At 34.8% G+C, this 12,142-nt stretch overlaps 2 protein-coding genes across 2 annotated transcripts in view; both read left to right on the top strand.

Moving 5' to 3' along the window:
• The first annotated feature begins 832 nt into the window (after positions 1–832).
• Positions 833–1,480, top strand: LOC134851886 (ER membrane protein complex subunit 10-like). The gene has a single exon (XM_063868160.1). It carries the CDS (start codon positions 833–835, stop codon positions 1,478–1,480), a length of 648 nt encoding a protein of 215 aa, XP_063724230.1.
• A 621-nt stretch (positions 1,481–2,101) lies between these two features.
• LOC134851768 (uncharacterized) overlaps positions 2,102–12,142 on the top strand; it is a 51,899-nt gene continuing 41,858 nt past the window's right edge. Inside the window, exon 1 of the mRNA XM_063867997.1 lies at positions 2,102–2,473. The gene's annotated coding sequence lies outside the window, so the exon portion shown is untranslated. The remainder of the gene's footprint in view (positions 2,474–12,142) is intronic.

Genomic DNA, 12,142 nt, shown 5'->3' with positions numbered 1-12,142 from the left:
ATTCGAGGCTTATTTCTATCTTTTCTTATTTCACTTTCTAAATCTGCTTTTTTGTTGTTGTCTCGCTATTGTTTGCAAAGCACTGCTTCGCCTCTGTAAAATTTGTCTATTGACTCTCTTTGAGTTTTGGGGTCTTTTTCATTTTCTTAAAAATAGTTAAGGTGTGAAAATAGGAAATTTGGATCTAAACTAATACGTGGTTAGGGAGTACAGTTTACTTTTGGTCACTGGGGGGTTTGGACGGTTGATCCGCAAATTCTCCTGTATTTTTTTTCTTCTGTCGATGTTATGCTGTTTGAAACTGAAATAGGTGCTTACATTAACTGAAAAGGTTCATGGGAAATTAAAAGAGTGAACGAGGAAGAAATTGAACCTGTGTCAACCTGGATAATCAGGTTTATTTTGAAAGCTTTTGTCAATGAGGGGATCTGTTAATGGAATTATTTGTTGTGCTAATAGATAATTTCATTTCTATAGCGTCCCGTCATTGGGTCTTGTTGTTGGATACTCTGTTCATTGGCAATATTTAGCAATTACAGACATAAGTCTACGTTTCTTTGCACTTAATCCATTAACTGTATCTTCAATGGGGATGAATGGTCTTTTGCTGCTCATTGAAACTCACACGCGCTTTAAATTAAATAATTGATTGAGCTTTCAAGGAACCGCTGGTTTTTCCCGCGGAAGCTTTCAAGGAACCGCTGAACATCTATTTTTAATAGAGACAGTGACTTTTAGCTTGGTTGAAATTGAAATGACCTTCACTGCAATGGAAGGACGTTTGGATGATCTTTGATTTGAGATTTAAAGTGGGTTTGATTTCAGAGTTGAAATGAGAAAACGGTTCATATTCCTTTGCTTAATTGAAGTTCTGGCTGCGTTTGCGACTGAAATTCAACCTGATGATGGTTCCTGTATTCTAGAACACTTTCTTGGCAACTGGAAACCAAAAGCAAAGCTGTCTTTTTCAATCGATAAGGTCACTTATGAGCCTTTCGAAATAAATCTTCAAAGAACGGAATTGTTGCATCATTTAGCAAATTCGAACTCTTTATATCAATTTAGACTGAATTGTGTTAGCAGCGAAAATAAACCATACACTGTGCAAAGTTACACGAAAGGTTGTGCATTGTTGCATTCGGGTCTTCGTGAGAAGCTTTTCGTGTCATTGACTCCGACTCGACATGTAAAAGGTGTGCATATTAAGTTAGAGACCGACGGAGCATTTTGCGACCCTCAATTTTTATCAACAGCTCCGATTCCGGATGAGTTTTCAACAGTCGTCGACTACATAGCACACTCGCCATCACCCGCGCCGGATACTCAAAGTTTCCTGGATAAAATTAAAGAAGAGCAGAGGGAAAAGCTGGCAAACCCCCCGGACAACCGCGGATTCCTGCAGAAATACTGGATGTATATTCTACCTGCTGTATTGATTTTGTTCATGAACTCTCAAGGCGGTGGGGGAGGGGGCAGATAGAAACTAACAGAAAAGACTAAAAATTTATTAAATAAAAGTAAAACGTAAGTTGCAGAAGGTTCAAATGCTAATTTTTAATATTGAGTATTTTTCAAATATAAGCCTTGCTGAATTCACTGTCAAAAATTGTCTTCTAAAATTGTGATTTTTTTTTCATTTAAGCTCGGGAAGAGTTCGCCTTCTGCAACTTTGAAGCACCAAATGGTTTCGATATATAATTGTATTGATATTATAGTATTTTTCACATCGAAAATTCAGCTCTTGGAGGTTATCTGAGTAGAAAGTTCATTAAATTGTATCTTTAATTTGATGCAAATCAACTTCATTTCGGAATCACAAATGACATAATCCCGATTTAAGTAGAAGTGAATGGATGAGTTCAGTTTTTTCTAATGAATATTAATCTACATAAAATCTTAAGTTGCAGTGGCAAGCTTGAAACGTCAGTAATTTTTCCTAAAAGCTGAAATTTTCTTTCATTTAATTTTTGTTCCAATTGCCCTTGAAGTCTTGTAATTTACTTTTTTTTCATTAAATTCATGTTATTTCCAATCCAGAAATATTTTTTTCCTAATTTTGTTGCTATAATATAAATTGGAGCAGCTGAAATGATTAGGTGAACGTTATGTTGGATTTCTTATTTAGCATTAAGGTTGATGGCGGAAATTATGAGATGTCCGCTTATCCATTTCTCTTAAAAACCTTCAAATTAGCTCCAAAAATGCCAAATTCTTTTCCTAGGCTGGTTAAAGTTCAAGTTTTTGGCGTCAGTTGGACCTTCCTAATTTTCCAAAAGCATTGCTCAAACTAACAATTTTGTCAACATCAGTGCTATTTCTTGGAGTTTGTTCTGACTGAGCTGCAACTGCAAGAAAAGAAATATATTTTTTTGTCTATACTGCTTTTGATTATGGTAATTTACTTCACGGTTAAAAGAAAAAGGAAGGTCATTCGAGTTAGTTACCTTGCGAATCCCTTCTAATTTATCAAAAGGTTAGCTTGTCTACGTCATTGAATATTTTATCCAGAAATATGATTTGCGCTATATGAATACAAAAATAATTCCTTTGTAACTTTCTCTGGTTCAAACGATACCCGCTTCTTTTGTTTGCATTGTTTAAAAATGAGCTTGACAAAAAATGCCAATAACTGAAAATGGGAGGGTGGTATGATTAGGATTAAGACCATTGATTCACGAGGGAAAGGACCATCATACTAGATGTACAGCCTATGACGGCGAATGAAATTGTACAGCGTATGAAATTGTTTCCTTGGTAATGGTCTTGTTAAATTCTTAGATGGATAATTGTGCGTCCCATTTTTCTCAAGCGTTTGTAGGAACCGTGTTAGAGTTTGGAAATAGTTTTTCTCTGCAACCTGAGTCTTGGGCTTTTTTTAAAACAAAATGATAGTGTGATTGTTCGTGGATTAGATGACAATCAAGTGTAAGCACCCAAATAAAGTTGAAGGACTTCCATAATTACACTGGGCTACAACGAATAAGTATACAATTGATTTGAACGAGCAAGTACATGACATTTTTTCTTCACGTTTTCCTTGTTTTCTATGCAACAAATTAAGATATAGGGTTGAAAACTTGACACGCTATAGATGAAACTATTTGAAAGGAGTTGGCCGGAACAAAATATGAGCAATCTTGTTTTGAAGGCGTTAAATCGCCAGTTTATCATGACTAGTTTTTAAAGTGCTCATGTTGTGGAAACGTCCTCGTAAACAGCATAGGAAATCTGAATTCATGGGCTCAAACTGTTTCTGTGGGAAGCTGATGCGCTTCACTTATTCTTTGTCGCCGAAAATCAACAGACAAAACAATTGAAAGAGTGCCTTGGTCTGGCATCGAAAAACGGTCATGTTTGTTGACGAACCAGACATAGGTTTTTGTGAGCTTATACAAGAAAATTGGACAAAAAGAAAGACAAAATAACCGCTAATGAGAAATTTATGCATGGATCAGTGCAGTTATTTAGCCAAAAATCTAGCTTGAACAGTCCTTCGTTGGCGTGTTTCGATCATCAGTTCGAAATTATTCATAAACCTTTTCTGGTATAAGCTCCCAAAAACCTGAATGTCTGTGTCGTCAAAACAAATATGACCGTTTTTCAAGCCAGATAAAGTCACTATTGCAATGCTTTTGTCTGTCGACTTTCGCCGACATAAGGAATAAATCATGCTCATCAACTTCCCGCAGAACCAATTTGAGCCTATGATTCAGCTTTGTTATGTTAATTGCGAGGACGTTTCAACAACATGAACACTTTAAAAACTAGTCATGATATACTGGCAATTTAACGGGTCCGAAACCGTTCCGGCCAGCTCTTTTCAAATAATTTTATCAATCACGCGTCAAAATTGCGACCCTAAATCCTAATTAGTTGCAGAGAAAACTAAAATAACGTGAAAAAAATAGTTAGTTTGCTCGTTGAAATCAAGTTTTTAATTGTTGAAGCCCAGTGTAGCCTACTAATGTTGATTCAATTTTATTAGTTAATTTAAACATTTTCGCAGTGGAATTAGTGACTAAAAAAATGAGTAATATGAGCGTTTAAGAATGAAGCACATGATGATGCACTGACTTCAAGTTTTTGACTTCGGACTTACTAATTCTCAGAAAAGCTTAAAATAATTATTTAAAGCATTTTTTCCTTAGCGTCGTCATAATTTTTTTAGCAGCTGCCGTCTTAAAGCAATGGATTTCATATCAAAACACAAACGTTCCATGCTAAAACTGCGAATGTGGCCAAAAAGCGTGCAGTGCTATTCTTTTTTTTTTGAAATTGACCTTGATCTAAATGAATTTGATTGAAGCGACGTTTTCTATAAATAATAAGCAGAGTTTTTGAAAGATGATTTTGAAAGAAATCAGTGTTCTGAGTTCATCATTCAAAAAATTCAAAAACCGAACGTTAATCATAGGTTATCTCTCTTGTGATAAACTGCCAGTCGTAATACTTACAGGATGGACAGGATCACCACGTCCAAGGTAGTGTCCCATCATAATGGCTTTAGCTCTGTGGTAAAACTGTTTTCATGATAAGAAAGTTTTTGAGACACCGTGAGGGTTCAAGGTGTCTCAAATTCCCCCGAAAAACTGAAAGGAAATAATCCATTTTAAACTCTTGTTTTCAGCAAAGTTTTTTATGTTAAAATATTGTATGTACACTAATTGATTTCGATGAATTTGTTTAAAATGATATGCGAAAACAATTTTTTGTTGTGTTGCTTTTCTATAATTTGATCTTTAAAGAAGAATACGTTAACGAACATATCCGGCTCTATTTTTTGGTTTAATTAGTTTTGTAGAAACTTGGCATTAGTAAGCTGTTAAGACTTAGCACCAATAAAATGTCTCCGTGCTTAGGATGAGTTTGACTGATTTTTCAAGATGGGATAATTTTTGTCTGCATTTTTCTCTAAGATTTTGGTCAATTTCATCTGAACTCAGATGCGTGCCGAGGAGGGAGGGGGGAGGGGGGCTCGTCTCATTCGCGAAGGCCGGAATGGGCAAAAGCTCGTGGGCGAAGGATCGAAAACAAAATTAGCCGAAAGCCAATTTTTAAAAAGAATCAATTGTCATTCAAATAAAATGAATTAAATGAAGCAATATTTCGCATCTTTCATAACGAAACCTTTTAAATATAAAATTTGTTCGAACTCAGCTGCTGTAAGTGACAATTTGAAAGTTTTGCGTTTTTCTGCCATTTTTAGATTCGGCCAATATCAATAAGAAGTCACGTTTCCTTTCCAAATTTTGGATTACTGAAATCTAATTGGCTGATTTTTATTTTCGCGCATTCGTTAATTCGCTTTCGCATCTGAGAGATTCGAAGGGTACCCCCTTTGGTATAACTTTATGACATCCAATTTTCGCTGAACAACCTGAACATTTTTCAAAGGCGCATTTGAAGCCAATATGACTTATTTTGAGGGGTGAGCAAGCGCCAAAAAAAGTGCAATTTTTTGTTAAATATTTTCCAAAAAGTGCCTAAAAACGCCTTTTTTGGCCTGTTTCTTGAAAAGTTTGCCTTCGTAGCAAAATTTTTTTTGCAAACTAGGGTCCTTATTTTACTCTGTGAGAGCTCGGAAAATTCAAATTGGTCAACCTATAAAATTATTTGGAAAAACCGCCCCCCTTCTCGAAAATTTCTGCGTACGACTCTGAGCTGATTTTGGCTGGACACTGCATAACTTATAATTAAGGAAAACCTCTTTAACTTAGTTTTTTGGCTACATTGAATAAAGACTCCATTCACAGAAAAAATGAAAAAGCCAATATATGACAAAGAAAGTCCATTAAATGCAGACGTTTTTCAAAAAAAAATTCAGCAAAATTTTGGCTTGAAGTCCCTGATCTTTTGATTTGGATTTAAGTCTCATCGGCGTGAAGTCTAGCTCTAGTGTGAGGGGCTTTAAAGCTGAACAAATACGATAATGAAATTAATAATTTGACGCCGATTGGTGTTTTTAAACACTTGTCTCAAATTTAAGTAGTCTGCCTCTTTTGTGCTAATTATTCGATGCTTTCATCAAATTTAAGTAGTCTGCGTCTTTTGTGCTAATTATTTGATGCTTTCAAACTTAAGTAGTCTGCCTCTTTTCGATGCTTTAATTTACATCACCAAACCAAAATTTCCATTGCACTGTTATTGCATTAGGGACCCTGCTAATTTCTTGGGACCTCTCTATCACACTTGTACTATATAAATTGAAATTTTTAAAACTATTAGAAAAAAGCTTCGGAAAAATTTGTCCAATCAGAATATTTTGTTGCATTCTTGCTCGAGTGAGATGCGGATAAGTACACACACAAGTAGCGGTTAAACATCAAGTACTTTTGGTAAATTTTTTTTTGCTAGTATATAGGACTTCGCCATAATCGATTGATTTCATTAATTATTTCTCCCCTTTTTGAAAACGGGTAGACACGTTGCTAGGTACAAAATTCACATATGCTCAGCAGTTTAAGTAGTTTTTAAATGGGGGCAATTTGTTACTAGGTATTAAAAAATGGTTGGGTGGTTGTTAGTTTTCAGTTGAAAAGGTTCTGATCGATTAACAGAGAAACACCCTATTGCAATCAACCAATTGGCTAATTTGCTAGCATAACCAGCTTAATGGAGCAATCAGTGGTGTACTACGTTTTTTTTGTAGTTTCCTTGAATATAAACATCGTACTCAGAAAATTTAAAAAAGTCACCTCAATGTATGGCAAAGAAAGTCCATGAAATGGATGAATTCTTCCAAAAATTTTCAGCAAAATGTTGGCTTGAAGACCCTGATCCTTTGATTCGGCTTGAAATATCGTCGGCCTGAATTCCGGCATCTGCGAAAAATTAAAATTTAGCAAATACGCGATGAAATTAATATTTAAACGTCACTCGGTGTTTTATAACGCTTGTCTCAAACTTGAGTAATCTGCCTCTTTTGTGCTAATTACTCGATGCTTTAAGTTACATTATAAAATCTGTTATTTTCTTGGGACCTCTATCACACATGTGCCAAAATTAAATGGATTTTTTCAAAGCTTCAAGAAAAAATTTTTTTTTTGAAAAGTTGTCTACTTAGAGTTTTTTGTTGCAGTTGTGCTCGACTGAGATGCGGATAGGTACGCATTCAAATAATCATTTAACATCAAGAACATATACTTAAACAATTTTTTTCTATCATTTAGGACTCCGCGATGATCGATCGTCGATAGTTTCATTAACTTTTTCTCCCTCTTATGAAAAAAAAATAATAGACACGTTACTATGTACAAAACTTACATATGCTTAGCTGTCTAACAATTTTTTAAATGGGGGAATTTTGTTATTAGCTACCATAAAGTGATGGGGGGTCATTAGTTTTAGTTATAGAGATCCTGATCGATTTACAGAGGAACCCCTGTGGCAGTCATACCAATTGGTTTGGTTAAATTACACTGATGTCCATTAAAAAACAGTGAGGTCCGTCCATTAAAAGAAAACAATTGAGTATAATTAAAAGTAAATTTCAATTTATTTAGATTTAAAATTCAATTTTTTGTCGACTAGTGAACAAACGGACCTAAACGGGCTTAATTATATTCCTTATAGCGTGTGTTTCTCCGATTTCTGCATCTACAACAGTTCATGAGAGCTCAACATTGTACATGACTTAGATAAAGGAGACTATGTCAACACACCCTTTTTGAAACTGAATTTGTCTTTGCATTTCGCAGTCAATGTGAAACGAAAAAGACCTAAGAAACTTCACAGAGTTTGATTGTTGAATATCTATTAGTAAATCACGCTTGAAGAATGCAGAAAAATGCGATCAATTAAAAGAAAGAAAGAAAAAACGAAAGAAACAAAGTTTTTATCGATAAATAAACACAATCAAAGAATCAAAGTCTACATATATGTAACGCACCTGATTAGGAGGGCCAAGGCATGTTGTTCGAATCCGACCTAGACCTGTTTTTTCCGCAAACTTGTCTTTTTGTGCTTTTTCGGACTATCGTCCGTCTGCCTATTTTTGTGGGCTTGATTCCCGTAGCTCGATTTTTCTTAAGTTTCAGCTTTCTTCAGTAGCAAATACACCGATGCTTGAGACGAAAAAACCCGAAAATTTGTTTCCAGTTGGGAAAATTTTCGACTATTTTAGATTTTTGTGTCTGCTTATTTTTGCTGACTTAGTTCCCGCAGAAAGGAGTTTTTTAAAAATTCGACTTCGCTCTAGCATTCAGAAAGCTCTCTGCAAAGCTTATGCAGATAATATTGTTTCCGATATTTTGGGCTTTTGCTGTTTTCGTTTTGAAAAATTTAAAGTTTTTTTTTCAGTTTTCTTATATCAATTTTAGTCATTCGTTTTTGAATCGCAAGTGGTGCGAAGCTCACCTTTGCCTCTGTGTTCAGTTTATTCGAACCTATCACTAGCTGAATCACTTCCAGATAAAAAAAAACTTTCAATCGCAGATAAATGAAATTTGCTGCAATTTTGTAAAGATTCGTGTTTTGCAAATTGTCAACTTATGATAATTAGTTTCCAAAATTCTATCAACGCGCAGCGGAAGCGGCGAAATTCTCCGGCTCAGACTTGACTCCAAATGGAGTAGAAGCAAGCTAAAATAATCAAATCTTGTGTGAATAGTCGCTAACTTTCATACTTTGTACTTGACGTTGGGTGTGGAGGGAGATTCCCAAAATATTGAATTAATTCAAAATAGCTTTAAATTGGTTTGTTGTTTTGAAATTTACTTGTCTTCCCACCAAAACTTACTTCAAACCTGTTAAATGACTCTCGAAACTTGCAGGGTTTTGTCTTGCTACGCGGAGTTATGTCATTTAGAAAGTATACTGAAAAGATACATCTAGTTCAGCAAAACTGCTCGCAAAGTTTTTGATAACTTGTACCCAACGGAGGCTGTTTTTCTTGATAAAAATTCCCTAGCACATCCCTCTAGAATTTAGAAACCAGAAGATCTCGGGTTCGAGCGCCACCAGGAGAATTTTTTTACTAGAGAAAAATAGACTATATTTAGCTATTTTTTGGTCAGAATTAAGACGAGAAATCAAAAATTTTAAAAAATCCCTGCTTTCTTAAACATTTTGAAAAGAATTTCCGAGCAGAAATTAGATTAGATATAAAGTATTTCAGGTCAGAAGTAAAGAATTTTCTCGGTACGGGAAAATTCGAAGCAAAAAATAATTTCAAATGACGGAGGGCATATACTGTTAAATTGATTGTGTTCTGTTAATTTTCTAAAATCGCATAGCGTATCGCGTAAGCAAAAAACCCTTCGATACATATACATCAAAATTGGCTGATTTGAATGATTCCGTACTTTTCTGTTAAATTTCACAAAAAAAAAGATTTCTCAAAAGATGCCAATATCATAAATCTCTACTTATGTCGGCGTTTTGCCGAATAATTTAAACAGTATTTTTTTGCGGCGTCGTAACAAGTTGTTAACAAAATTATGTTTTGTCTCAGACCCACCCAATTTTTATGAATGGCAAGGAAAAATAAATGTTTTCAGGCTTTTTAATCACAATTTTTCTCATGTAATCTCAAAATTTGTTCAGAAGTTGCCTGATAAAATTTTGTGGATGTCAAGCTGGGAAAGCGGATGAAATATTTTTCTCCTTTCCAATTTCTGATTAAAATGAAATTTCGATGAATTGTGCGACGAGAGATTAAAGAAGAGAAGTTACTTCCGTTCTCTGGGGAGGGCGAATAGATCATAAGGTGGGTTTCTCCCCGTCTAAACCCCATTTATATTTTAATTGAAAATTTCAGTTTCAGTCAGGTCTTCCAAAAGATCAGCGAACATGCGAAAAGCGCTTGGACTAAGTGGAAAAAAACTTTGTCTATAAGATTTTAAGAAAATCTTCGTAAATAAAAAATCATATCTTGTGAATAAACTTAGCTTGTAATTATTTTAGAATTGCCTAAAGTTTGTCAATGAAAAGCCATCATAATCAATTTTTATCCATTGAACTCGAGTGCGGGTTACTACATGCTTTAAACATCAATTTCTACCTTACTTGGAAACCCGTCATTTGTTGATAGTATTTAATTAATTTACGGGGCCAACGAAAATAGACGATCGTTTTAAAAACAAATTTAGCCGCTAAAAATCTAAATTATAAAACGTAATATTACTAAGCAAAAAAGGTTAAGACCGAATAGTATAAAAAATAAGCAATATTGATAAATAAATTTTTACGACATGTATAATTTGAAACTTAGACTATTCCTTCACAGATTTACAGATTTCGGCCAATAATTGCAGTATTGCTCCAGTAAGTATCTAAGTTTTTAGTTTTGTCCTCTTAATTATTTTCAGTTGTTTGATTTTGCCATTGAGTAACCGCCAGTTTTTTTCTGCGGGACGAAAGCTCATCATTCGAGATTTTCGAGTACACAATTTTTGTTACTTTCTCCTGTTTTTTTTCAACTCATTGACAAATGCCCATAACTATGAGAGATTTTTTTTCTCAATTTCCATGATTCGCAGACATTTGTTTTTCTGAGATTTTGTGGCCTGCCCTAAACATTTGACATGAAAATTCTATATTTTGAATCCAAAATTTTCTTTGTTTTTGGTCAAATCCACAATTTTTGAAGCCTTCAGCCTTCAGTACAGCCCAGATCGTCTCATTTTTTGAATTTTGCAATTACTTTATCAATTGGCGAAACTTTTAAGCTAAAAATTTTTTCGACAAAGTAGCTGAAACGGTCGGTTATTTCTGTAGGCAATAGTTAGTCGAACAATCTGAATTTTCCGGAGCAGGGCCTGTGTGTAATGAAAACAACATCCAAATTGATTGACTCCCAGCAAAAAAGTGTTCACACCAGCTATAGAACCCGTCTCATAATCAGATATCTTATAATTCGAGTAGAATATTTTTGACAAAAAAGTTGACGATTTTCATCAATTTTTCTAAATAAGTTTTACTAAGCCTCTTTGGTTTTTTTCGGACATTAGCTTGCAAAGTGATGGGATTTTGCGGTTAGTCACTGCAAAAAAGATTCTATAATATTGCAAAACGGTTTTGGTGCAGTCTTGAAAGTACCGTCGCGTAAAACTTTAATTTGCTTTTTTTGCAAAATTGTATGTTTTTGTGCAAACAAAATATCACCATTCCGAAAATACGAAATCTTGATTGTCACTGGTTTCACTCCATTTTCATCTACTGCTACATCCTGTAAATTTTTGAATATTTGTGGCAACATTCTATTCCGTTTTTTTAGTAGCCAGCAGCTAATTTCGTGGTGCTCCGGGGAAAAAATCCAACTCCTGAGTTATTTTTAATTTGCTCGCCGTAGATCCCTTTCACAGCTTTTGTTGGATCATTATGGATTTCGCTCAAAGTTTTTCACCTAAAACTTTTTTCGTCATGGAATGTAATGTCAGGATCATGCTTGTGGTTACCTGGATTTGAGAGAATTTGTAATTTCTTTGTTTGCCATTAACATTCCCCCGCAGTTGGAGATAACACAACGACCATGACAACTGGACTTAATTTTTTCCATCTTTCTGAAACTTAAATTCAACATAGGTAATTAGAGTTTTTCCACCTCGGTACTTAGACGGAACAAATTTGAATTTTTGCATTTTTGACAGCTCGATTTGCAATATTAAAAGCTCAACCAAATCTCAATTGTAGACTGTGAACAATTTTCGCACCCAATATTGTCTTTTTTCTCAAAGTTAAGTAATGGCCGGCTAATTTCCTTTCAACTTCTCATAAAACCCAGTTTATGTTGTTATGAATCAAAGGAAAAAAAGACTGCTGGTATCAAGGGGCAAAACTCTGGGTGTTTGCTCCACTTCAACGTCCATTATAGATCGATGCAACAAATTTTATCAAAAAGAACATTTTGAGGGCTATGAGCTTCCTTTTGCAAAAAAAGAACACTCGGTGTTTTGAAGTAGTAAGGTTTGAAATAGTTTTTTTTTCGGAATTTTGTCCGAAAGTTGTTATAAGATAAAAACAAACGGTCTGAACCAGGACAAGAGCGAATTTGAGACTGGGTTGGGATGCATGGAAACCCTCTTCCTCACAGGTACTCGATCGCTTTACTACCCAAAAAGTCCCCCTTTGGTACTTTTCACGCATCCAATTTTGGCCTGAACGACCCTTCAAATTTTCTAAAGGAGCTTTTCAATCAAAATAT

This window comes from Symsagittifera roscoffensis, chromosome 7 (assembly GCF_963678635.1).
Source record: "Symsagittifera roscoffensis chromosome 7, txSymRosc1.1, whole genome shotgun sequence".
NCBI lineage: Eukaryota > Metazoa > Xenacoelomorpha > Acoela > Convolutidae > Symsagittifera > Symsagittifera roscoffensis.
This window is presented reverse-complemented; position numbering and strand designations above follow the sequence as displayed.